We start from the raw sequence: 27,008 nt of genomic DNA on the forward strand, positions 1-27,008 counted from the left end.
GATTTTCTCAAGCGTCCTCATATGGATTTTTGAGGTTATGTTTACTAAGTGCTGCCATCTGCGATCTAATTAACAAAATAAACTCCCGGAATAAAAATGCATTTTTGGAAAATCCTAAATAATCCTCTTTAATTTATGATCTCAGTGTGGTTTGTTAGTGCATAAGTGATAGGTATGAGATGATCTGGATGGTTTACTCATCGCCCCGGATTGCACGGTATTTGTTCATCTCGTTGGGAAAGGTTTTCTGGAGTTCCAGAAGCATATTTGCCTTGAACTTCCTGTACGCATCAATTTTCCCCTTCACTTCTTCATTTTTATTCCTCGCCTTGTCGATGCAGTCCTTTGTGTACAGCTGAGGATTTTTTCCTTGGTCGATGTAGTCGAAGACCTCAAATGGAACATGAACATTCTGCACCTGACTCTTGAGTTTATCTATCTCCTGGAGCCCTGTTACCAACCCCTGTCTGCAAATATCAATCCCAAATGCATCACAACATCCTCAACATTCCCTTAAGTGTTTTCCTTCTGGATAATTTCCAGGAAAATACTTACATTTTCTGATTCAGCACATTCTGTCCCTGAGCTTGAAAGTCACTCACAATAATCCTTATTTGGCGTACATTCTCAATGAACATCTCCAGATTGGTCTCTAGGTTCTCCAGAGGATTCTTACAATCCATTTTCCGGCTTTTTTACCCTCAGAAAACCATGAAATTTGGGAAAATTTTCCAGAAATCTCACAAAACGTCAATGGATCAAAACAAACAGGCAGCGCCACTAAGCGACCGGAGCCCAAAGCTCAATTACAAAATGCCGCCATTTTTCATAACCATAAAATTTTATTGGGGAAACTTACAATTTCCAACATGAAAACGGGAAAAATGCATAATGAGCTAGGAAGCTAGATATGGGATTACTTTTTGCCACTCTCCTCGCCACCCCCTTTGAACTTCTTGAGTCCCAGCACAGAAATCAGTGCCTTGGGCGAGGGATCTCTTCCACGGAAACGTCTGAAGACTTCTGCTGGAGCACATGCACCTCCCATGGCCAAGAAAGTATCCCTGAAGCGCCTTCCAACAGCAGCCAGAGCCTCTGGATTGCTCGAGGCTTCATGGAAGGCCGAATAGACATCAGCAGCAATCACCTGGGACCACACATGACTGAAATATGCAGCTGCCCAGTCTCCAGAAAATATGGGAGTAAAGGAACATGGATGAGCATCCTTCTTCTCCAACGGCAGTGTCATATACCTCGGCCAGAGTTCTCGCATAACATCCACCCAGAAATCCTTCCTTGCATGCAGCTCCATGTCCAGAGCTGAAAAATACAGTTCCTGACACAGATCATATCCCGCCAGATGCGTCCGGGAAGCCTGAATACTCTTCACCATGGCATCCGTTAGGGGATCTTCAGTGGCATAATGCGATGAAATCTCCTTCAGCGTTGTCGGATTGTACAGGAAGTGAGCCATAACATGACTGGCAACTTCTACAGCATCCCATTCAATATTTGACACTCCAGCCACTTCGGAATAATTCACCTTGGTCAGCAAATGCTGCAGAGCATAGCCAAATCTCTGAAATAGCATCACTACATCGTCAAAGGACAACAGAGATGGTTTCCCATAAATTGGCGAAGGAAAATTAAAAATAAGCGCAGACAGAGGATTCGTCTTGGTCACTGAACTGCGATTCCTAATGCCAACAGTCCAGCCAAAATTATCCTTCATCTGCATCTTGACATCTTCACGCGTGTACAGATCCAGATAGAAACCCGCCACGGGCTGCTCTTCATCGAGCACATCGAAGTACCGCACATCTTCATGCCATGTGTCCACTCCAGGACGCTCCACAATTCTGATTTGGAACATTCGTTCACACAGCTCTAGCATTCCAGTGAGGACTTTCGGCAGTGGAAAGTACTCCCTGATTATTTCTTCATCGTAATGATGCAGAGCCTTTAGTTGCTTCCGTCTGTAGTATGGGATGTCATGGGCTTCCAATTGACCCTAGAAAAATAGAAAATATTTGCATTTCATCTCCCAGAGTCCCCAGAGACCCTAAACTCCTAATCTTATTATTCCTGAAGAGTTTATCGAAGGAGAAGCTCGAGGAGAAGATATAAAAAAACGGTTTCGAATTTTGAAAAAAGATTTTTTACTTCTCATTTCGTCCGCGTGATGGCTGAACTACTTCCTGTCCAAATTTCAAAGGCTTCTAATATTCCTGTTTCAATTTTCCTTAAAATCACAAAAAAACCTTTATAAACAGCTTCTTAGCATAGTATTTTATAAATTTCCCATTCTCCTTGCGTGGCAGTTACATTTGAAAATTCGATTATTGAGTTTTGAATTCTTCGAAAATCAAGGACATTTTGTGCAAATAGTTTCATTTACCTTTTAGCTAAGACACTATTGGTTCCGTTCAGTAATAACCCTTCAAAGAGACAAAGCCAAGTCACAAAGCCATTCGAAAATCTACCGGAAGCCTAAAGTACAAGTTCACGTATTCGCCGCTTTAGCGCTGATTGTTCTGTTAGGGCCTTGACAGGGAAGCCTAAAGTGAAAGTTCATGTACTCGCCGCTTTAGCGCTGACTGTTCTGCAATTTCGAATTTCGATATTATTGACACTTTAATCGTCAACAAACAGTGCAAAAGTTTGCTGCAAAAAGTGAATTTTGTGTAGTTTTGTGGAATTTCAGGATGGCAGAACGTTTTAATTGCAATTTTATTAAGATAAATGTTCATTTCATGAACTTACTCACTTTTGTGTAACTCGTCGGTTTAAACGTTCGAACTTCCAACGGCTTTTAGGTAAGTACAAAAGTCGTTGATGTTCGAAGAATTCAAATTCAATTTCGAATTGTCATTACTAAATTTTCGAACAAGATGGGGAAAGTTTATCAAATCACATTAGAAAGCTGGCAAAAGGGTTACTCAGTGCTTATGGAGTGATTAAATAATGCTGGAAATTCACGACATGCTGGAATTCCAGCGTTAAATTCCGCGGAAGATTTATATGGAAACTCACACGTGAAACGTCCGCGGGATAAGCTGGAAAAAACATATGGAAATTTCCACTATCTTTCCATAGTGTTTTATATGGATTTTTCCACTAGTTTTCTGAAATGTCAAACAAATAAAATGGTGTTGCGACAACATTGAAAATTTGTTTCCAAACCTTCCGCAAACATTTTTAGTGATTCATGTGGCAATTATAATATAATTAATTATGCGACACTGCGTTTCGTGTAGATAATAGTGAAGTGATTACATTAAATATGCCGCCAACCTAAAATAATACTGTTTTTATGTCATTTAATATATATTTTAGGAAAAATTATTTTTTTTATAAAATAATTTTTATTGCTCAAAATGTTAATTCGTTATTGCTGGTTTAGTAAAACATATTATTATCCTCGTAATCTTTGCTATTTCTTTAATATTCGGAAGTAAAATCACGAGGTGCATGTGACAGCTTCATTTTTTCTCCATTTTATTTTGGTGGAAAAATCCACATAAATTCCACGAGCATTTCCATGGATGTATTCTAGAAAAAATCCAGCATAAATCCATTAAATTTTCCTTGGAACCTATTATGGAAAATTCCTATGGAATTTTTTAAGGAAAAAATAGGGGAAAATTCCAAGGAATTTTTCGCTTGTTATTCCTATTCCGCTTTCTTTTGCAATGGGGTATGAATGACTCCTTTTCACCGTTTTCACCAGAGATCTTCGAATATTTCCAACTTTTCTCGTGATTTATGAATGGTAAGAGGCCTCACGGGCCTCACTTTACAATCCAAGTAGCAAAAACTAGTTTTAACAATATTAATTGTAGTAAAGTTTGACGTATTGACTTCGTCATCTGAGGCCTTGGAGTGATGGTGATGTCACCAATATCATGTCACCCACTTTTTTTAAAAGGTCATTTGATAGCCAAATGGTGGATTTTCACAATCCTTGATCATTACTCTTACCATAATTAGTAGTTTTAAAAATTTGAAGATATTTTTAATAAGCCAAAAAAGAGTTATTCTCACTTCTTGATAATTCCGCAAGGTGGCTGAAGTACATCCTATTTTAATTTCGAAATGGTATAAACCTCATGAGAGCATATGAGAGAAGAACAAACTTAGAGAAAATTCATCATTGTAAAAGGAAGCCATCATAGGAAAGAAATTTTATTCTGAATTATACGCGATTCATTTAATTGTCATTGAATTATTAGTAAGATCATTAGTAGAGTGTAAGAAGTTTGAAAGGAAGAGTGCAAATATAGTTCGGAATAGAAATCATCTGGCATTTAATTTGGAACTTCAAGGAGCTTTTACAAGGAGTCAGCGTGGAAAAAAAACGGTCAATCGATCCGGATTAATCACTTTGTGACTCTTCAGCAGGTATTGCTGGAAGTGAGTTGCAGTAATATATCAGGAATCAATCAGACTATGATTGTGATTCATTTAGGTATCTATTTTGGGGCACATGTGGATTTCTGTAGAAAAGGCAATCAACTGAACCTAACCTAATCTAACCTCTACTTTTATTTAAATTAGAATTAAAATCTACTTAGAATTAAAAACCATCCTCTAAACAGTAAAATGGCAAGTCTTTTGTAGGTTGTAAGAGCTTAAATGAGGTAATTCGAAATTTTTAGATTCTGTAATTTTTTTTTAATTTTGTTTTATTAAAGCAATCTGCGCTAGCAAAAGGTACAGCACAATAAACTTCATGAGTGGCCAAACAGTGTATAAAACGACTTGGAGGTTAAACTCAAGGGTCAACCAAAAACAATCATGACAAAACTATAAGAGCATGAATAAGTCAGAAGGTCTCAACATCAGGAGCCTTCTTTCCGATCCCTCATCAATCGCTAACTGCCCTGCGTGATCATTAGGATGTCCTAGGAGTCTGTTTTTGTTACGTCCACTAGCTGCCACAAATTTCCTCTTTTACTGTAGCTACACTGAGATCCTTGTGCAGCTGATCGTTAGTCACGTACCAGGGAGCGTCCGCGATTTGCCTTAAAGCTTTATTTTGAAACCTTTGCAGAATACCTATATTTGTTTTGCAGGATATCTGCATTCTGTCATTGTTACATAATTTTCATCGAATTTTAATGAAAATTGATCTCCATTTCGATACCTGAGAATAAGAAAAGAACAACTCGCGAATGGCCAACTTTACAGGAGAGCGATTTAAAGCTGAGATTTGCATTTGCTAATAAATCAATTAATTTAACTTCACTTTTCTAATATTGTACATCAAACGAAAGGATTCTATAATAGCTATGTTAATTCCATAAAATTTCCACAAAATAATGTGTATTTTAATAACTATTACAATATTTTCCGAGTTGTAACATATTTTTCCTCAGCTGTCATATCAAAAACTCAGGATAAGACCCAAACAACTCGAGTTTTCCCACGCTGCCAAAAGACCCGGCTGGTCACGCATCACTTGTCAAAATTGTTTCGATATCATTCCCCATACGCATCACTATCTATGTATACTAATCCATCGCGGCCTTTGCTCTGAACCACCACGTGTTTTTAATCACTGTGACAGATTCATTGACAATTTCCCATTAGGTATAAACTATAACCTATAAACACATTATCCTCATAGAAAATTCGATTAAATCGATATTTCGATTACCGCACTTTAAAGGGTTTTCTCGATGTACTTCCAACAGGAAAGCGAAGTACGCATGAAAAGCGTGAGAGGCGCTCGTCGTCCATTTTGTTCTTGGCGTAAAGCGCTCGCTTTGTATGACGCCAACAAAATCAGTAGCCATTTTTTAAGAGACATCCACGCAATAGTGCAACTTTAAAACCCGAGACAAAAAATCACGTAGATTACCAAGTTGGCATACTATGCTAGTTCAGATATTCTTAACAAAAAAGCAAATTTTTAATAGGTTTTCAATTCACAAGACTTCAACAGCAGTTATAGGACTTATAAATTAATTTTTTAATATATATTTTCCTATTTTCTTGTGGTTTTTGTATAAATTTTCTGAAATTTGGCAGAAAATGCCAAAGTGATTTTTCACAGATTATCGTAACAAAAAGCTAATTTCCATTGAATTTTCTTTATCTAGCAATTTGATAAGGATTATACAACTAATATCCGTCTGTACAATTTTTAAATTCTCATTTGTAATTTGTGAATTTTAGATTTTTTATTTTGTGAAATTCCAACAGGAATTCGGGAAAGAAGAACAACTCATGCATTTTCATCTTATTTTTCTTTACTATACCATTACAAGTCTAGTCCAGTTACACATTTGAGGTTACTGGCAATTTAAATGACAATGATTTTTATTAAACAAATCAAACAAAAATCATTGAATTGAAGAGAGATTTTATTAAAAAATCAATTAATTGCATTTTCGAACACATGTGATTATGAGAACAAAAGTTCGATTGGTACGGGAAACCATTCAATGGATGATGTCCCGTTAAATAAAGAGAAGAAGAAAGTTCGATTAGCATTGATGGGTTTCTAACTCACGCGTGACAATTCCACACAGAATTCCCCCTGTGGGAACTCTAGTGAGGGGAGATGTCGATCAGTTGGTGTGTGTCTAGGATGAGGAACTGGAAGAGGAAGAAGAAGAAGAAGTGAAGTGTGGAATGGCGGCTAATTATCCGAAAGAACATGTAGAAGACTTTCATGTGAAAATTGATTAATAAAAAGATATAATTATCGAACCAAGAGGAAGTGTTTCAGTGAAGTAGGATTCCCAGGGCGGGTAACCATACCAACTATAGGTCTTATATTATGTTTTTTTTTATTTTCATTTTTTACGTATTTCTTGTTATTATTTCAAACCAATTTTACAGTTAACAGTTTAAAGTTAACAAGTTATGAGCCCTCGCGCCAAGGAGAAGTTTGCTGAATAATAAATTAGCATTTTATCGCTTTTATCCAGTTTTTGCAACACTTTACAATATTCGAGAACTTAAAAAAATATCAAGATATTAGTAATATTTGATAAATAATAGCATAATAATAGATAATAATAGCATTTTACATCTATTTCGTATTCAATTTCCACTTTTTAGTTTTTGATCCATTGTTTTTTTATTTTTAGAAGATTTATTAACTATTATTAACTATATTAGTTATTACCAATTTGAAGACTATACATATTTGCAGCCAAATAATAGCTTATCCATTGTCGTGAAATCAGCCGGGATACTTTTGACAATCAAAATGATGACGTCACACGCTCGAGTTATGCGGCTCTTATCCTGACTGAATTGAAAAATGAGTGAGATTTTGCTTTTTTGGAAAAAGCACTATAACTTTGGGAATAATTTTGTTTTCCAGTATAATATTCACAGGGGAAGTAGAGGGTGTCAAGGAGTACCCGAAAAGCGAAAAAAACGAATTTCGCAAAAAATCGAGTTGTTCTTTTCTTATTCTCAGGTATCGATTTGACAAAATTTTGAGAAAAAAGTATGAACTTTGTGAGTCGCAACTCGCAAGTGACTGCTTCAGCGTCTCATTTTACCAACATGGTCCTTAATATATCTTCCATTTTATCATTTTCCTAAACAAATAAAATAGCAATACTCCAGTTTTATTCTTGTTAAATAATTTTATTTTTTCGATAAATTTTACATAAAATCTTTCGCTATACAAATAAAATCGCTATTAGTCGAGGAAAGCTATCACGAGGACAAAGTTGTTGCTTCCTCATTATGGTGATGCAAATAAGAGAGTAAAAAGGTAAACAGCCCCATTTTAGAACTTTTCTTTTCAAGTTCTACAAGGCTGAAAAATAAAATTCGTTTCTTCAAAATTGAAGAATTTGTAGTAAAAATCACTATGGCACGCACTAGAAAAAAAAACCTGTGCATCTCTCTTTGGACTATTTCAGATAAACTTGAAGCACTTTTGCTTGTCGTGCGGGATGCGCGTTTTAAATAGAATGGAATCAGCTCGATACTGAGTGTTTAGAAGAGGCGTATAGCCAAAGACGCGAGTGAAGAAATTTATGCACTTGTGGCGTTCTTGGAAGTGCGTATCATCTTCACTCAAGGACACTGGACAACCGGGACATCGGAATGTCCAACGGGAAGTAACTTTGACAGGTGGTTGTCGTGTTACATGAGCCACAAGGAAATTCATAGCGATATCCTCACAGTTCATGTACTCATCGACTTTGTCCCGGATAGCCTGTGGCATCCAGTAGGTATAGAGATAGTTGTAGTATTTGTGGACAAATGCAGCACCAGTCAGAACCATGCTCAGTTCACAGCTGTAGTTGGAATTGTAATTCCAAGCTGAATTGCTATTGAGATCCCATGCATGGAAACGCCCAGGGAAACCCACAATCCTATCCCTATGCTCCCTCCACACCCGGAACCCAAAGAGAATCTCATCGTGACGCAAATGAGCATCATCGTCAACTGATAGAACAGCCTCCGTTTCGATCACATCGAAAGGTAGGAAGCGATTGTTCAGAGAATTTCGAGGAGCCCTTACCACAGACACCGGAACCCCAATGTCCGGCCATCGGAGATCCTCCAGAGGTGGCTTCGGAGAATTCCAAACGACAACAACTTTGTGCAGATAGGGAAGCCCATAGAGACGTCCCAACGAATCCATAAGAACCTGCTCCCTCTCATACGTCAACATGACAATTGTAAACTGTTCTCGCGGATGATTCCCACCCAACGCCTCTCCAAACTCCTTCCCTGCCCCACCAATACCCCTTCCAATTGGCCTGAAGCCCATATGACTCCCCACAAACTTAGCATCTGACGGCAGAACCGGATCAAAAGGTAATTGCGGATAGAGGAAAAAGGGATCACCCCAATCATTCCAAGCTTCCCGGGATTGCACCAGCAATGCTGTGTAATTCCTCCGGAAGGCCGGACTTGGGTATGGCGGCTCAATTGGCCCTAACGATTCTTCAGGTTCCGCATCCAGAACCGGAGGATCTGACTTCAATGGCACAAAAGTTCCATTGAAAACACTCTGAGCAACAATATTTTGAACCGGCCTAGCCGGAATACCCAACCTATCCCTTAGACTCGTCACAATGGTGTCCACTGTAGCCTGAACCGAACTGAAATACCTCTCCCAGAACAACCTTCCCTGCCTACGCATAAAAAGTAAATCTGTATCCGGGACAGCCCTCAAGAGAAAATGCAACTCTGTAATCCTAGCCCGAGGCAGAAGAATCACAGCTCGACGCCAATCCAATGTCTCAGCATACGGCAATTCAACCTGATCCCCACCTAGAATCACCGGAATAGCCCCTGACCTTAGAGACTCATACAACCTGGCCTGTAGGAACGTCGAGGAAATGATGTGACGCTCTGGAGCCAGGATTAAGGCGAATGTAGACTCCCTTAGGACACTCCGCCGAGAAGAATCCGTGCCGCAAAGTGACCAATCACGGAAAGGCGACAAGAACTTCTGTTCTGTCGCCGGAATGCACTGGAATTGCAACATGAATTTGTCCTGAGTCCGTCCGGATGCCATATCCGTCAGATGCTCAACGATGAAGTCATCGAGAGCCTCAGTTTCTCGATCAATCCCCTTTGAAGTATTCTGCACCTTTAGCTCACCTGGAAATAACGTCTCATAGTCAAACGGATCAAGTGTTTTATTTTAAAATGTGAGGTTATGTTAAACATAACCTCTCAACACAAAACCAGTCGTAACAAAATATGAGGTTAAGGAATAAAATTCAATGAGTAAAAAACATAAAAAGTAAATTAAAAGTAGTTACTAATTAGGTTATATTAAGCCTAACCTCAAAAGTTTTATAAACAATTAATACTATTTTCATTTCTGTCCCACTTTCGTACAAAAAGTCAGATGAATTCATTATGCAACCTAGTAGCCACTTGGATTGTTAAATGTTAACACCTGGTCAGCTGGGTCACCAGAAAAATATTCCGAGCAATCGGAATAAACCCTTGAATAAAATGTGATGTTTACTCAAATTCTTCCATCTTGGAACGCTTTTGTAAAATGCATAGATTATAATCTGATAGTTTTTTAATTTTTTTTACAATTATCACCCAGATATCAATCGGTTGTAGATAAAAATTACATGTGACGAAAAAAACCTAACCTCACAATTAAGTCATCTAACCTTAAATTCTGGTTCAATTTCTATATTACGTAAAATGAGGTTGTAATGTAAACAAGTCTCAATTAACAACGAAATTCGATTTAGATTTTAATACAATTCAATTTCAATTTAGGGGAATGTTGGCATGGTTCGTACAAAGTGAACCCTCAAACAAAGCAAAATTTCTATTTGTTGCAAAGATCTAGTTCGTCATTTCTTAGCCATAAGATAGATAATTATTAAGCTCATGAAACGGGATGAGAAATGGTAAGTAAGCTCTTTGCAAACAACGAGAAAATTCACATCGTTTGAAGGTTCACTGTGTGCGAACCATGCCTACATTCCCCTAACAAAGATCAAAGATTCTTTTGGTTATAAACTGCAAATTTTTTAGTTACACTGAATTGCTTCAAAACCCGTTAATTTTCCTATTAAAGAATCGCTTCGAGGAAACTGAGCTTGCTGCGAAACGAACAAAATTGGCTCGATTCTACTCTTTAGGGAAGAATCACATTGTCAATAAAATGCTCGCCGTAGCCTCACCGTACACACGGCTCTTCGTTATCTGGCACTTCGTTATCCGGATGACAGCTGCCAAACGCTGGCGGTTGATGTATTCAAAACGATTTTTTACGAAGCATGCAGTTTGTCCAGAGTGAATTAATGTGTTATTTTCATTTTATCAAAGTTTTTGACACACAATCGTGCTACAAAATGAAACATAAACACACCACGAAGAAAATTCTGTTCTCTTTCGACAGAAAAAAATCCCACAGCAGAAAATATAAAAAAACGTTGACCAGATTCAAAAAACCAAAATGTCATTTTGTCCCCACGTCAGCCGGATAACGAAGAGTCGAGTGTATTTCGTTAATCTACGCACTTTCATTGCAATTCTTACTCAAATTTTGCATTACCATATTACCTTATCTCATACTTGGCGACATTAGGTGAAAATAATATAAGAAAATAGAAGAAATAAAACGAAAATTCGATAAACGGTGAGCAAAAAAACTAAGAGAAATTAGTCGTACAGTTTTGTTTGCTCATCGTTTATCGTATTATCGTTTTATTTCTTCAATTTTCTTATATTACTTTCACCTAGTGCCATCGAGTATGAGATAAGTTAATACGGTATTCGAGAATTTGCGTAAGAATTGCAATGAAAATGCGTAAATCAACGAAAAGGACAGATAATCCTAACCGGCTTATGTAGGTGAGATTCTTAATCGGCCCGATCTGACTAGGTCGGATTTCACCTAGGATCCCAAAAACTGAGATTGTAAAGAAAAATGTCAGCTAAAAATCTGAAAAAATCGTCAAACCGGATTTTTTAAAAATATTTTTGCTTTTTTTTAAATTCGTATTATTTTCGGATAAAATATCAACTTTAACATGTAAAAATATAATTTTTTCAAAACTTTATTTGATTTCAATTAGAAGAGAATTTAAATCTGAAGTGAATAAGATATAAGTCATTATAATGCGATATCAATGAAAAAAGTAATTTTGAAACTCGACGAGAACAGAGGGAAATAGTATAGACGGGAACCAACACAAAGAAAAGCCGATAATTCAGAATGTGAATACGCATTTGAGAACAGTAAGTGCTAAAAAAATGTTCAGGGGAAAAATTTCTTTTTCACTGGAAATTAATTTCATTTTTAATTTGAATAACTCCAATACGGTGCTATTCCAATGGAAAATGAAAAGGGGAAATAGTTCTCCTAAATATTTTTTTAGCACATGACTGATCACATGTACTTCTGTATTATCGACTTTTGTTTGTTTTGTTTCCTACCTCGACTGTTTTCCTCAGTTTTCGCCGTGTTTCTAAAACCGCCAAATAGTCGTGACAAGGATCCAACGAAATGTCGAACGTACACGAAAGCAATCGTGTACTAAAAAATGTTAAGAAATACAGTAGACTCTCACTCAATCGGCTCTTTTTCGATCGGGCGACAAATTTTGTTGACAATTTTCACGTTTAATTATGAAGCTAATTCGCTCAAAATTGCTGTAATTCTTCCTATTTTATCGTGATTCTTTATAATTGAGCGCTTTTTGTGGAATTTACAAAGGCTTTAACGCTCAATTATATCGCTAAACCGGATGACATTTTGCCCTGTATTCCCGATTGAGAGAGTCTACTGTATTTCCTCTTTTCATATTTTGTTGGAATATCACCATTATTCATTTTAACTGATCCACAAGGTTTTCTCTGATAATCTCTTCTACGAATTCAAATTCAGAAAACGCGCTTTAAAGCTTCGAATATTCGCCAGAGCGCTTGCAAACTTGCTTAACGCTCCTTTGCTTTCATCTCTGTATCTTGGAAAATATTTCGAATTGACTTCTGATTTTTTTAGCAATTCGATTTTTTCACTTTGCATTTCAGGCTCCCCCATTAAGTTGATAAAAATCTTTCATACGGAAGTGGGACAGACAGACTAAAATCTAATCTAAATAAACTACATTAGGATTATCCTAATCCAATCCGGGGATTTATAAATGTGCTCACTTTAAAAGGAAAATTTAGTAAATTTCATTAACCTCAATTGGGCAACAAGAAAAATTTATAATGTTTTTAACGATAAAAAATAGTAAAAATTTGAAATAATGACACTGAAAAATTTTGATTCAAAGTAGGATGCGCAAAAAAAAAAAGGAATTAAATTATTGAATTTTATTCACTCACCTTGAAACGACATGAGATATTTCCTTCTGGCAGGCAGCATTGGGGCACATTCATGCCACACATCGCCCCCTGGGGGTCCCAGAATCGGCGGAATGAGGAGATCGAAGCCCCTCCGGAACTGACTGTCTGCAAAAGTTGACTGCACGACCATGGCTCTTCCTGTGTCCACATTCTGCACAGCCAGAGCAGCCGTTGGCGTCAGATCCCTCCTGGCGAAGTTCAGGAGCACATGATTGCGTCCATCGCCTCCCCAGAAGGGCAATTCCTGCAACTTCCTGGCACTCAAGCCAGATCCATTGCGGACTTCCGGAACAGCCGGAAGAGTGTACCGATTGTTCCGGACGGTCTCATGCTCAGGGAGAGATTCCCCTGTAAGGACTAGGAAGACACAAGCTGCCTTTGGATCATCTGTGAGGTGCATATTGTAGCCTAGGGTTTGCTTGATGGTGGTCTTCAGGAAGCCATCTACATCAAATCCCGCACCGACGACAGGGAATACATCAGGATCGTAGAGGTAGATGGGAAATCCAGAGGTAAGGCTGCACCTTGAGTGATCAAAACATGTGCTCATCCGACAATTCCCGGACTTCCGGACATCAACTGCAGAGTTTTTCGATGGGATTTCCACTGGGAATAGTGGCTTGGGCAGAGCTAATTCTGGTGTATTTCTCAGGACAGCTTCCTGCTGAGCAACTTGAGCTTGCTCCACGGATATCTTCAAACGATCCAGTTCAGTTTGTTGCCTGGACATTTCCTGTTTCAACTCATCGATTTTCTGATTGTACGAACTAATATCAAACTGCAGCTTCTGCCGCCTTGATTCTAATTCCCTCAATTCCACAGATACTGTCCCCTTAATCCGCAACATCTCATCGATACGTAGCTTGAGATCAGCTGCCCTCAGGGAGCTAAAATCCTCAAAAGCCTCCAATTGTGATCGAGATTTGTACACATTATTGCTATTCTCTTCCGATTCCACCTGTAATTCCCAACCGACAAAGAATACCCAATGACTAACCTTCATATCATCCACTACAGACCCTGACACTCACATTTACCACATAGAGATGCGTCACCAGGGCCACAGAAATGAGAATGAAGGACACAATGAAGACTATCCGGGAGATTTTCATGTGCTTAATACGCTTCCACACAGAAGTTGCTGTTCCTCCTCCTCCGACTTGATTATATGTCACTGAATTGTTGAAAACCATCTCGTAGCTTTCTGCCTATCCACTGAAGAATTCATTATACCTCTCCATTTCCCTGTAGCACCGCATTTTCTCATTAAATACAGCCATCAAAGAGACACGTGAAAATCATTTCGTGACTTCTATTTTTCTCAATAAATTTTGCCTCTTATCACGATTCCCTCACATTCACCCAAAATTTCACTAATTAAATAACACACAGAAACACAAAATGCACCTGAACTGGGTACTTTTCAGGGGTTTTACCACGATTTTCCCCAGAATTTTCACAATTTTCTGCTTAGCAAAAAATGTAAATAAAAGTTTTCGACCAGAAATGTGACATTGAGACTTCAGCGCTAGCGGCAAAAAATGGAAATATTCTTAGACGAGTTAAGGCTTTCCCGCGTAAATTTCAAAGAGGAAGGAAATTCAACCGTTACCCCTTTAACTCTTTCCGGACCACAACATATCCAGCGAACGAATTTCAGTAAAACTCACTTTATTGTAAGTCTTAGTGGTCAAATATGATACTTTTGTGTAGAGAAAGAATTTTCTCCGCCTCTGGGAAATTGGAAAACTCATGGGAACTCTCGTCCCCTAAAGAACGCAAAAGATAGAAACTTGGACAAACTTCAATTTTCCAAAAGCCAATAATATCAATTTTGTGAATTATTTTTGCATGTCAAATAACTCCTTTACAATGTTGATCACTAAAACAAGAAGAATTATTGACCAGTATCTTGTGGGATGTCCAAGAAGTGCTAAAAAAGACACTCAGCTCCTGCTTGCCAACAGATTCCTCAAAATATTTCACACAATAACACTTCACATTTCTCTCAACACGATGTTATTGCAGACACATTAAGCTTTCTCAAGAGCCAAAAAAACACTTCCTGGACAATCAGAATTCACCAAAATCTGGAAGAATAGAAAAAACTTCCCCGAAAGCAATCTTTTTCGCTGCCAAATGTCAAAATTATCGGCCATATTGACAAAAATTTCGCTCCCGCTTGAATTTTCTTACAAGGTTGGTGTCAAAAACCAAATGGCGGACACTGGCGGGATAACCTTACATTTGACCTCAAGATTCTTGGGGACGAGAATTCCCATCAACTTTGAACAAGTTTTTTGAAAATTTATGAAAAAATTGTTTTTCGAATTTATGTAATCTGTAATTGATAGTTATCATACTTATTGGCCCAGAGAGGTTTTTCCTTATTCGGGTCTAGAAATATGAAAAAAGTCACAATATGTGCAAGGAAGCAGAAAATCGAAAATTCACGATTTTTGACCAAGAATATCTTAGCTCAGTAGTTAATTAGGATCCTGCAAAAAATATCCTAGATTTGGACATCCTTATAGTTTGTAATTATCCAGAAGAATCGGATTTTTATCGATTCTAGATAGTCTAAAAAAATTGTTGTTTCCATGGGTACCCAGTGTCCCAAAGGAGACGAAAGAGTTAAAGTCGATTGGAACACCGGTGTCCCATAAAGAAAATAATTTTTCCTGACTACCTAAAGTTATATTTTCCTTATAACTGTACATAATTGTAAAGTAGAAGGTTGAATGAATCTAGAATATTTTTTGCAAGTCTCTAGCTATTTGCTATGTAGTAAATATTTAAGTTCAAAAATGGCGAATTTTTAAATTCTTAAATTCATAATTGATTTTATTTATTTTTCATACTTCCAATTTTTTTAAGCAAAGCCATTTTGGCAATAAAAACTACAATACTCATACGTATAGTTTTCATTAAAGCGAAAAATATTATTCATTGGTTTTGCCAGAAAAATGACTTACATTTTTGGGTTTTTTTTTGTCCCTATCGATCATAGAAGCACAAAATACACTGAATCAGACTCTGTTAGACTTTCCAAGGTTAGATGTAAGATTTATCATTGATTATGTTTCTCAGTTTAATTTTTATTGTTGATTTTCAGTCCGTAAAAAGTGTCTCGTCGTTAAAGGGTTAAATCAACGAAAAAAAAAAGATTTTTCCGAGTATTTTTCTTATAATTTGCCTAATTTTCCTATCACTTTTGTGTTTATTTGATGAAAATAGGTACAAAAAATAGTATTTCTGTATCGATTTCAAATGATAACACTGTGCAACGATGATTTTGTTCCTGGGTTCTCATGCTATTTTTTCTATTGCTAGGGTCAAATGATTTACGAAAATACTTATCATTTTGATTTCATTTGGATTTTGCGCCTGGAATGTAGGCAAAACCGTTTTTGCCGTTTTTTGATACTTGGGTGCCTATATCTCCGATTCTGCTGAACCGATTTATTTGTCACTATGGAATAATTTGTTCTCCTTTTCATGCCCAATAAATCCTCTGAACAGATGAAGTTTGTACAACCGACACCAGGGGCGCTGTAGTCTCATAAATGTCAGAAAACATGGGAAAATCGAACTTTTTAGCAACTTTGATCAAAAATATCTCGAAAACTAGGACTGTCCCTAACAATCTGTTTTGTGGGTTTGATAGAGAATTTAATCAGCTACATTTTTGTCCATGTACAACTTTTCTCTCAGATTACTTTTTAACCTCGATATTGAAGTTCAAACGAAAAACGAGCACTCAGCCAACTAAAGAAAACCTTCACAATTTCGAGTGTTATTGTTTTTTTTCCTCGCAATTAGGCAGTGCAAGCTTTTATTATATTATTTAATACTTAAATATCGATATTATGGTGATTTTTATATGACATTTTAAATTTTTAAATATTATTTTATTACTTGGAGATTTGTATAAAACTTTAACATATGTGATATACATAAAGTAACAATTACAAGTTCAAAAACTAGTTTTAGATTTATTTCGATGAAAATCACGTAATTATGAGGTTAATTTTAAAATTGTAGGATTGTAGATAAATGTAGGAAATTTTTTTAAAGAATTATAAAAAAAAAATGAATTTAGAAAAGGGATTTCTTGCAAAGTTTTCCATATGTAACTGGTATGTAAAAGGTAAAATAGATACTTATACTTAATGTAAATTTAACAAGAAATATTCTTTGAAATATTTAAAATTTTGCAATATGCAGTTAATATGCCTTTTTTGTAATAGTCTTTTGAGATTGAAATAACACTGAAATCTTACTGAAGATATTGTTTGAGTTATTGCCCTGTATTATATTTAAACACATTTTATAATGCAATAAGTATTAATAACTACAATTGTAAGAAATTGAAAATAATACTCTGGGTTATCTAAACTTGAAAAGAAAACACAATAACACTCGAAATTATGAAGGTTTTCTTTAGTTGGCTGAGTGCTCGTTTTTCGTTTGAACCTCAATATCGAGGTTAAAAAAACAATCTGAGAGAAAAGCTGTACATGGACAAAAATGTAGCTGATTAAATTCTCTATCAAACCCACAAAACAGACTGTTAGGGACAGTCCTAGTTTTCGAGATATTTTTGATCAAAGTTGCTAAAAAGTTCGATTTTCCCATGTTTTCTGACATTAATGAGACTACAGCGTCGCTGGTGTCAGTTGTACGAACTTCATCTGTTCAGAGGATTTATCGAGCATGTAAAGGACAACAAATTGTTCCATAGTGAGAAATAAATCGATTCATCAGAATCGGAGATATAGGCACCCAAGTATCAAAAAACGGCAAAAACGGTTTTGCCTACATTCCAGGCGCAAAATCCAAATGAAATCAAAATGATAAGTATTTTCGTAAATCATTTGACCCTAGCAATAGAAAAAATAGCATGAGAACCCAGGGACAAAAAAAAAGTTCAAAATTGTTGCACAGTGTAATAGAATCAGTAAACTAGGGGAGACTGGGGCAATTGTAATCGCTCCTTGGAAATTACAAGGGGCCAACTCACTTTTTAGCGATTTTGAGGTTTTAATGCACTCAGACAGAGAATTTAATAAAATTTCAGATGATATAAGTCAATAAATTTCGTTATTAGAAAAGTTTTTCAAAATTTTACTTTTTATGATTGCTTGCGCGGTTTTGTTTGAAGTCAAGGGGCACAAAATAGATTTATCGTTCAAATTTTTGTGAAACAAGGGACTAAGTTAAGCAAGTTGATCATTTAGAATGACAAAGAGCTAACTCATAAAAAAAAACATATTTTGAAAGGTAAAAATATGTATGTTTCGATGTTTATAATAATGCTCATACAAATAGAAAAGAATTAAATTGTTTTTATTAACATACTTAATTGAGATAATTATTTATACAAAGTTGAATCTTTCATACTGTCTCCTGAAAAATGGCTCAGATTGAGTTGGCCCCTTGTAATTTCCAAGGAGCAATATTTTTGATGGTTGCGAATTTGAGGCAATTTGCCAAGAACACTGACTTTTTAGAAAATCTTAAATAGCTCATATTTTAGCCTTGTTTATAGGCAACATATCGAGGAAAATTTGGATGCTGGAATACAATTCAGTTTTTCATAAAAATGTGTCACTATGCATTTTTCTCTTCTTGCAAAATACCTGGGATACAAGTAAATAGTTCCTATTGAGGATGTAAACAACTGTTTTTCCACCCTCAACTTTGCACCATTTTCAAATATTTTAATTACTTAAAAAATAAAGAATATATATGTAAAAAAAACACTAGTACGCATTTCAAGGTCGCCTGTAGAGAATCTCAACTACCATAAGCTTTGGGCCAGAGCGGCCAGAGGAACCAACATTTAAGGAAAAAGTCGTTTTTCTGCTTTTGTAGTCGTAGTCGCCAGCATTTGAAAAAAAACGTCGCCGAGATTGCTTTTTAAAGCCAATTTGTGAAGTTTAATTAATGAAATTCCAATAAAAACTGGTGTTAACATAAAGAAATTGTTTCTAGAATTAGTTTAGTATCACAGAATTGATTAAAAGCTGTGATTTGATAGTAAAAATAGGCTGAATATGGGTCGCCCGCCCAGCGACTTTTGCAGCATTTCATAATTCGTGGAATATTATGAAAATTATGTAGAATATCGATGATTTATGAATTGGAATAAAAAATTGGTGAATTTTGAAAGCATTTGTAACTATTTATTTTTTTAATTGTCCGTGGAAATCATCTGGAAAATGTCTTGAAAAAGTGCTTGTTTTACTCAAAGAACATGCACCATAAGACGGTTCAGTTGTCAAATAGAAGATGGCGGACGGTGCCCTTTGCGACATTTGTTTGATGTTTTTCACGTAATTTTGCACAGAAGTAAGCAAATTTACGAAGTAAGTTCATTAAAAATCATTAAAGAATTGGCCAGTGAAGAGATTTTTGAGAAAAATCTGTGATTTTTACTGCTTTTTCTTGTGTTTTTTTAGTGTGAAAATTGCCCTGGAAAAGATAGCATGCAGACCAAATTTGTCGTCTGTTTTGGGGCTCTTGAGGTTTTTTTTTAATCATCCTAACATTCTATCTTCTCGGGAAAAAGCCCTAGAAGTTCTAAGTAGACTTCCAGATAATCTGTGTGCTTTTAGGAAGCCCTCCGTCCGGATACTGAAATTCATTTCATTAGATCGCCATAAGTGCCATTAACTCGAAAAAAAATCACCTTTTATCCTTCTAAAAACGGATAAATCTCACATTATACTGTAAGGATTATAGAATGGTTTCTTTTTCTTTTTAAAGGAAGAAAAGATTAAAAAACTTACAAGAAATATAAAAATTTTCCAATTTTCTATCAGTGTACGTGGACCCCTGTCTTTTGTTCTAAAAAAAACTTGCAAGTTTTACAAATTTATCACAATAATCACATTTTTTTATATTTACTGGTCCTCTTTCATCAAAATTAGGCAAGAAGAATTCCACAAAAATAATTAAAATTCCTAAAAACATTAAAAAATAAATGCAACATCAGCCACTTTTTTTAGTGTTGCCAGATTCGAATGCTTCTTTGGTGGTGGTTCCTCTGTGCCTGTGGGCTTACCACTGGTTTTTCAAATTTTAATGGAAGAATATGTAAATAAAAAAGGATGGCAAAGCATCTAAGGCAGAGGTGTGCAAGAAACCATCGAAACCGAATTAACGTCAAATGAAACATGTATATCAATGGTCAAAACGCTACTAGGGTGAAAAGAACGTCTGTTCGACAGGGAACCCCTATTGACACTCTCATCAAAACATTGAAATTTATTTAATATAAATTGTTTATATCTAGTGAAATTCATGTAATCTGACCTGCTTTCCTTTAACCTACCCTTTTCTATAACTGTTCTGCGAATTTAAGAAGGTTTTAAAAAGGTTTAAGCAATTTCAATTGTCGACGTGGAGAAATTTCAAGATTCTTATGAAAAAGTGTAAGAAAGAAGCTTTTACAAAAATATTTTTTCTATTTTTTTTTTTAATAAAATGAACGTATATCTGTTGCATAACAGTCAAAAAATAACTAAATTTTAATTTAATACACAATTTGCATCAATTTATTTTAATTAAAATGAATTTAATTACAGTGTCAATAAACCGAGACAAAATTGTCGATTTCAACGTCTATTGACAGGTACAGATTGCCGACTTTTGTATCAGCTTGATAGATGAAGAAGAATAAGAAGAATGAATAAAAGTAAACAAAGTTGCTGCATTTTTGTGAAAGAAATAGTGAAATTACTAACAAGTTAAGTGTTTGTGCGCAAAAAAGACTAAGAATGTTTGTTGGTGAGTTGCCACTGGTGATATTTTTATAGTAGAACTTCCTTCAGCTCTAGCACTGCAGAAATCTAATGCGTGACAAAAATTTCGACTGCACCAGAGATGCCCCAATGGAAAGAGTATTGTCTATGAGCTGTTGAGAGAGAATTCTTAAGGAGAGTGTCAAGTTTTATAAATCTAAAAGCTGCCCATTGCATCCTGTAAGGAATACAATGTAAGATTATGAGGATAGAGAAGTTCATCATCACGAGAATGGCTGCTGTGAAGGGACATAAGATTTACAGAAATCTCTGTGAGGAAGAGTTTCTTACGGAAGGACGGGGCATTCTGGATGGAGATTTAATAGATTCCCTGGTTGGCAGTCCCCCAGATGGAGTCATCCAGTGCAATAAGGAAGTTTTCAACCAAAATCTCAATCAAAGGTGTAAAGAAAAAGTGTCCAATAGGTGTTCAAATTTCGTGTGTCAATAGATACCGAAAGTGTCAATAGATATGGCATTTAGTCATGATCTTAAAAAATACAGTTTTTTTTAGTTTTTCAAACATTTTGAGAAAAGTGAATGATACTGAACGGTAGTCAAATTAATAAGTTGATATAAGTTAATATTTAAACACAAAAAAATTTAATACAATAGAAGATATCAGTCAGGAAAGTTACGAAAGTTCTTAAAGTGTCAATAGACGTTCCTTTGACCCTATATAACAAACTTATTTTGACGTTAATTCGGTTTCAACGGTTTCTTGCACACCTCTGATCTAAGGCTTTGCGAAATGCTCGAACTCGTGACTTAGATGCTATACCTCAAAAGTGCATTCGCGTCATTAACCCAGTTTACCGACTCTCAACCGATTTATTAAACCGATTAAATCATACAAAATAACGCCCCAAATAGCTTGGGAGTAATAAATTGGTTTTCGTATAAAAATTACTTAACGATTATGTCAGAAATTCCAAAACCTTTACCAAACGAGCCAAAACATGATATGTATCAGTTTCGAAAACCATTATTAGGAATGATTCAACGGTATTTTCGTATAAAGACGAAATGACGGTCTGGGTAATCTCTAACACATATCCAAAAATGAAAAAAAAAATCGCATGATGCATTTTCATACAATCCTAAAAAACATGGTTTTGCAGGGGAAGGGGAGGGGGGAAATGAGGACATGTTAACGATGTTAACGATCCATCGCGCGAAGGTCTCAAGTCTCGATCTCTTAATGTTTAGTCTTGACCTGGCGACAGCTGGATTTGTGCATATAATTTTCGTCATCTGAGTGTCAAAACGTGTACAGAGAGTTCTCTGCTTTCAAAGAAATTCTCAGGACTAAAAAAGTTCGCAAATTCACTCCAGTGACACAGAAAAATTGCATATCCACAGGAGAGATCTTTGGAATACGTTACGGAAACCTCGTGGATGTATGCAAAACATTTTTGGCGCCAATTTTTCGGCCTATTTTCAGCGCCAACGGTTCATGTAAAATTCATTTCAAATTTACTACGTGAAAAAATGCATACTTTTAGGGGCGTTTCAAAAATTATTTTGTAAATGAGCTCCCAATAGTAGACAATTCCAAATTCTTTCAATCCGTTTTCACTTAAGCCGGAACCCCTTGCAAATTCATTTAAAAAAGGACTGCAGCGTTTCTGAAATTTATTTGAATGAAATTTCCTGCATGGTATTCAAAGTTTCTAGGTGCATAAAGCAAAATGGCATTTCGCGTGGTTTTTCTTTAGTCCCGAAAATATGCATAATCCCAGGACCATCTGTATGCTAAATTCTGGAAACCAAAATTCTAATAATTCTATTGTTATTCACTGAGAGAAATCCGAAAAAGTTAAAATAACATTCCGTAAATGTAAACTTTACCCGGCATTATTGATCCGAAATCGTTGTAAATATTATGCTTTTTATGTGTATTATGGGTTAAAGTTACCCCTTCTCATGTTAATTTTACACTTAAAAAGGTGTAAAATTAACATTAAAAAATATTGATATATTTTTACACCTAAAAAGTGTTAAAGTTACGAGGAAAAAAGTTAATCGCATTCCCTTTTTTCTCAGTGTTCGATTTATCCAATTCTGTTCACAAAAATTCAAATCATTATTTAAGTTCAAAGTTTTGCGACATTTTTTGCGTAGCAACCTAATACAAAAAGGAGTTGCTGAAGGAAATTTAGTCAAATTTGAGCAAGATTTCAATAAATACAATTATTTAATTGATTATAAGGCTTTTAGGGACAGTTTTAGGACGTCTTTCAGGGGGTTCCTCGCGTTCCCCGAATTCATATCTCAAGCCATTTGGACCATATGTTCGGGAAATAATTAAAGGTCAAAGTAAAAATACAATAAAAGGAATACTGACCTTGAATCCAAACTGCCCGGCATACTCCTGCAGAGACTTCAGTTCAGCATCCTGCGCTGGCTTGGCTTTTTCCCTGAGAGCTTCCAGCATCTTACTGACACTCTTCCTGCTGCCAGCCATCTTCGTCTCCATGGACATGTCCACAAAGCTATCGTAGCCGAGAATTTTGGCTTGATCTCTGCGCAAGAACCGAATCTCCTCGATGTGCGTGCTGGTCTCCAGGGATTTCTCGCCGAAGTTAGAGGAGCGCCTGGTCTGTGCTTGCCACAAATTCCAGCGCATTGTACGATCTGGGCAGTATTCAAGGAAGTTTGCGGCCACATGGGGCTGCAGGGTGACCAGCCAGGGACCCTTGGTGGGCTGTGTGGGATCCTTGGCAAACATCTGAAGCACTTCCGGTGGGAAATCCCTCACTAAGCCGTAATCTTCAATCACATGGTTAAATTGCTTCGTGGACATATCGACTTTTTGGCGGAATTTTGATCTCTCATTGCCCAATTTGCTGAGGACATGATTCAGGCGAAGTTTTTGATCCTCCTTCAGTTCAAGTCCATTCAATTTTCCCTCCAGAAGATACTTCTGAACAATCCTCTTCTGTTCTTCCGTTAGGGTTTCACTTCCTTTGAGCTGGGCTTCCTTGATGGCCTTGTAGATGCTGGGACTGGAGAATTTGGCCATCCGGGCTCTTCTGGCCCTCTCATGGATTGTTATGTAACTCTTCGTGGGCATCAGGACACTATTCCCCAAATACAGTGTCTTTGCGAGACCCCATGTAGTCTCCAGTGGAGCTCCAATGTGCTCCAAGGGATCAACAACTTCCCTGAAGACATCACTCACTTCCTTGGCCTCCAACTGTCCATCCAATTCCTTCACCTGCTTCTCAACATCTACCGCCTGTTTGCCAATAACTGAAACGCATTTCTCCACTGTCACTGTACCAAACTCCAGCAGACCATCTTCTCTTTGTAGGGGATTCTTCTCCGGCAAATCCTCACCGATTTCCGGGACTCTGGAAAGGGGACAAAAAGGAAACTTTGGGGTCAAAACACAAGACATAACCTCAAAATTTGACAAGAATGTTTCGGATGGAAAATACTTACAGAACAATGTAGCCAAACCTCTTGGGGCACACATAGTTTTGTGCCCGAGTGAGGAGGGCACGTTTTCCACACAGAGACACAGCCATTTCTTCAAAATTAACACATTTTCTCAAAAAATGAAAGTTCAAGGAGCAATTTTCACTGCCACTGTGTTTTACGTATCAGTCGCTAGGGGGCTTTCGCTCCATTTTTGAAATCAACGGCTTCAAACATGTTGCTGCAAAAGCTGCAAATTTTCAAGAAGACAAAACTAATGCTATTAATAAATTCTACGAATTGTATTTTAGTATTTAAATTACACATAACATCTTTAAAAGATCCATGAATTACCCTAGAATAGAGAGGAGCGCAATTATACAAAAAGAACTACGAGAAAAAGAAGACAATTATCACCCTTATTTATCCCCCAAGTTAATTGCTCAACAAATGCTCAGATTTTCCCAATATCCGGCTAAAATCCCCTTATAAATGCTTCTGGCAACTCAGAGAAGGGTAAAGAAAAGCCTAAAAAACTAGATGAGTAATTTTCGGCGGTCAAATAAGGTGAGAAAGACATCGTGTTTAATCATCAAGCTGCCGGATTATTAATTCAAGTCCACATAGCTCAATTTTGATTTCTAATAAAACGCTTCCGTTCATCCCAGAGAGCAACAGAGAAGAGTCAATTATCACTGAGATGGAGTGAGAAAGAGGCTCAATAGTGGTCTAGAAAAAAAACGTGATTAGAATACATCCCTTTTGGCGCATGAAGTTCACTGAGCTTGGAGATGATTGTGCTGTTAATGATGGAAAATGCCACACGGTTTATTTATTCATGGGCAGGCACAAAATCTCCCGGAGAATCACACTTTCACGCTCACTTTCGCGCCATGAGGAACAGAATGGGCCGGGAGGGTCAGAGTGTGAGGGAAATCCAGAAATTGACATGGAAATGGACTCAAGACTCTCAAGAATTCCCAGAGAAGAAAGTCAAAAGAGGTAGAGAATTTATTGCAAATGCTGCTGCTAAATAAATTGGTGTCATCAATTTGGGATTCAATGTGAGGGATGATCTCGGAGGTGGGAATAAGTTTCCAGCACAGCAGGTTCATGCCACTGATCGTTCTTGTGGCTGCAAAAACCAATAGTCCGAGGACAAATGTGGAAAAGGAAAGGTAACCGCAGACCACAAGATTCACCGGATCGCCTATTTCATCTCCTGCTGTTATGTTGCTGTTTTCCTTCCACAGCACAATCGGAGTGAGAGAAAAAAGGCAAGAATATAGCGTATCCCGCACAAAAGTGCAACATCAATCGACTCATAAATCTCTAATTAATTGATTTATTGATATTTTGGTGCAATATTGGTTATTTGTTCGTTAAACATTTATTTTTAACAAAAATATACAAGTCAAATCAAACATTAGGATATGTGATCAAACATTAGGGTAAATGTGCCAAATTCCAGCCAGCTTGCAATTCCGGACACTGTTTTTGTTCCTCAAATTTCCATGAATTTTTAATTTTTACATACCCTAGGTATTATATAATGCAAAAGAATAACAAGAAATGCAATTTCGACAAACCAAATGACGTGAAAAAGGCATTGAAAGAATTCCCGAAGGGCAGGGAACTATGAGAATGAAGGTGGCCGAAATAAAGCACCAAAGCTATATGTCTACTTTTTTGTTCATTTTAAAATGCACTAAGAATGCTTTTAGAGTAAATGAAGACGATAAACTGTTTAAAAGGTTCCCAGCAACACTCCTTAAGAACAATCAATTTGTATTAAAAATATTACATTTCAAACTTGAGACTTTGGCGCACTCTGACAAAAATCGCTCGTAAAAGTTTTGTAAAATCTCGTTGCCCCATATAGAAAAGTAATGAGATGTTTGGCTACCCCTGTCGCCATAGGGATTTTTGTGAAATCTTTTCATTTTCAACAAGATATCTTGTTGATACCGGATACTACACATATTTTACTAATAATATACAAAATCTTGTAAAAGTTTTGTCAGTATTCTTTTTTTTTTATTCTCCAAAAAATGACGATTTTGTAGTCCTAATTAATTCTAAAGTCCTATTTAACCATTTCCTGCAGACAGCATACCGCCGTATAATTGCTAAATATAACAAAAAGCATGAAAATCGTGATTATTATATCGACCAAATTGATAAACAATTTGACAGAAAATATTGCAAGACCATTTTGAGAGAAAGGGATAAAAATGAAAGAGAAAACGATATATTTTGCAACGCCATCTATTGAGAAATTCCCATGAAAACCAGATTTTGAGAAAACTTTTACAAGAATTTTGTTAATTAATTTTGGTGGATTCGGGTTTTACCGTTTTCCGAAAAGTATTCAATTTCCCCACTTCCTCTTCTTTCACATACGTCCGCCGCCGTCTTAGCGTTAATTCTAGCTTCGAGTCACAATGTCATTGTTGCAAGTGTATTGGGAATAGGCCAGACAGAATAGAGAGAGAGAAGAAAAGTCAATTCCGAACCAAAGGCTGTTTGGGAAGCCAATGCTTTTTTTTACATTAAAAAACTATAAAAAGAAATACATATATCAAGAAATACAAATTAATCATCTAATCACCACAATTCTCTGTTAACATCTGTTTTGAGGTGGGAAAGCGTTTTTTGATGATTTAATTGATTTTCCTCCCAATTCTGAGATAAGGAACGCTTACTGATGTAAATGTAAATTAAAGATCGAGTGTCAAAATTAAATACTCACGACTCTATGAGAGTTGAAAGCTAATAAGGTTTCATTTAATCCAATCTTTCCTCGAAATATTCTACATTTAAAAAGGCAAGTTTAAAAATGTTTAAATGATTCTCCCGAGCAGTTTTTATTAAATAAAAAAATAGATGAAATTTTTAGGAGTCTCATCAAATATCTTCAAAAATCACTTCCATTTTTGGGGAAGTTACGACAAA

The 27,008-nt window shown here is 36.4% G+C and overlaps 3 protein-coding genes across 3 annotated transcripts; all 3 read right to left on the bottom strand.

The window, feature by feature from the left end:
- Positions 1-101: 101 nt before the first annotated feature.
- On the bottom strand, positions 102-776 carry LOC129807724 (mediator of RNA polymerase II transcription subunit 10). Its single transcript, XM_055857175.1, has 2 exons — positions 556-776; positions 102-467 (listed from the first exon to the last, which is right to left on the bottom strand). The coding sequence occupies exons 1-2, from the start codon at positions 681-683 to the stop codon at positions 194-196; spliced, it is 402 nt and encodes a 133-aa protein (XP_055713150.1). The 5' UTR covers positions 684-776; the 3' UTR covers positions 102-193.
- Positions 777-822: 46 nt separating this feature from the next.
- Positions 823-24,250, bottom strand: LOC129807719 (uncharacterized). The gene is made up of 3 exons (XM_055857171.1): positions 24,078-24,250; positions 22,978-23,986; positions 823-2,011 (listed from the first exon to the last, which is right to left on the bottom strand). The coding sequence occupies exons 1-3, from the start codon at positions 24,161-24,163 to the stop codon at positions 917-919; spliced, it is 2,190 nt and encodes a 729-aa protein (XP_055713146.1). The 5' UTR covers positions 24,164-24,250; the 3' UTR covers positions 823-916.
- LOC129807718 (exostosin-3) lies at positions 7,591-14,335 on the bottom strand. The gene is made up of 3 exons (XM_055857168.1): positions 13,854-14,335; positions 12,802-13,780; positions 7,591-9,591 (listed from the first exon to the last, which is right to left on the bottom strand). Exons 1-3 carry the CDS (start codon positions 14,013-14,015, stop codon positions 7,889-7,891), a joined length of 2,844 nt encoding a protein of 947 aa, XP_055713143.1. The 5' UTR covers positions 14,016-14,335; the 3' UTR covers positions 7,591-7,888.
- Positions 24,251-27,008: the final 2,758 nt, after the last annotated feature.

Source organism: Phlebotomus papatasi, chromosome 3 (genome assembly GCF_024763615.1).
Source record: "Phlebotomus papatasi isolate M1 chromosome 3, Ppap_2.1, whole genome shotgun sequence".
NCBI classification, from domain to species: Eukaryota; Metazoa; Arthropoda; class Insecta; order Diptera; family Psychodidae; genus Phlebotomus; species Phlebotomus papatasi.

Bases quoted from the DNA above. Each gene is read 5' to 3' on its own strand.
- LOC129807724 (XM_055857175.1), bottom strand. From the start codon at position 683: ATGGATTGTAAGAATCCTCTGGAGAACCTAGAGACCAATCTGGAGATG. The intron at 468-555 runs GTAAGTATTTTC...TGATATTTGCAG, and splicing joins AATGTGCTGAATCAGAAAAT to ACAGGGGTTGGTAACAGGGC.
- LOC129807718 (XM_055857168.1), bottom strand. From the start codon at position 14,015: ATGGTTTTCAACAATTCAGTGACATATAATCAAGTCGGAGGAGGAGGA. The intron at 13,781-13,853 runs GTGAGTGTCAGG...TGGGAATTACAG, and splicing joins CGCATCTCTATGTGGTAAAT to GTGGAATCGGAAGAGAATAG. The intron at 9,592-12,801 runs GTGAGTGAATAA...CGTTATTTCCAG, and splicing joins ATATCTCATGTCGTTTCAAG to GTGAGCTAAAGGTGCAGAAT.
- LOC129807719 (XM_055857171.1), bottom strand. From the start codon at position 24,163: ATGGCTGTGTCTCTGTGTGGAAAACGTGCCCTCCTCACTCGGGCACAA. The intron at 23,987-24,077 runs GTAAGTATTTTC...TCCCCTTTCCAG, and splicing joins AGGTTTGGCTACATTGTTCT to AGTCCCGGAAATCGGTGAGG. The intron at 2,012-22,977 runs GTCAGTATTCCT...CTATTTTTCTAG, and splicing joins CCGGGCAGTTTGGATTCAAG to GGTCAATTGGAAGCCCATGA.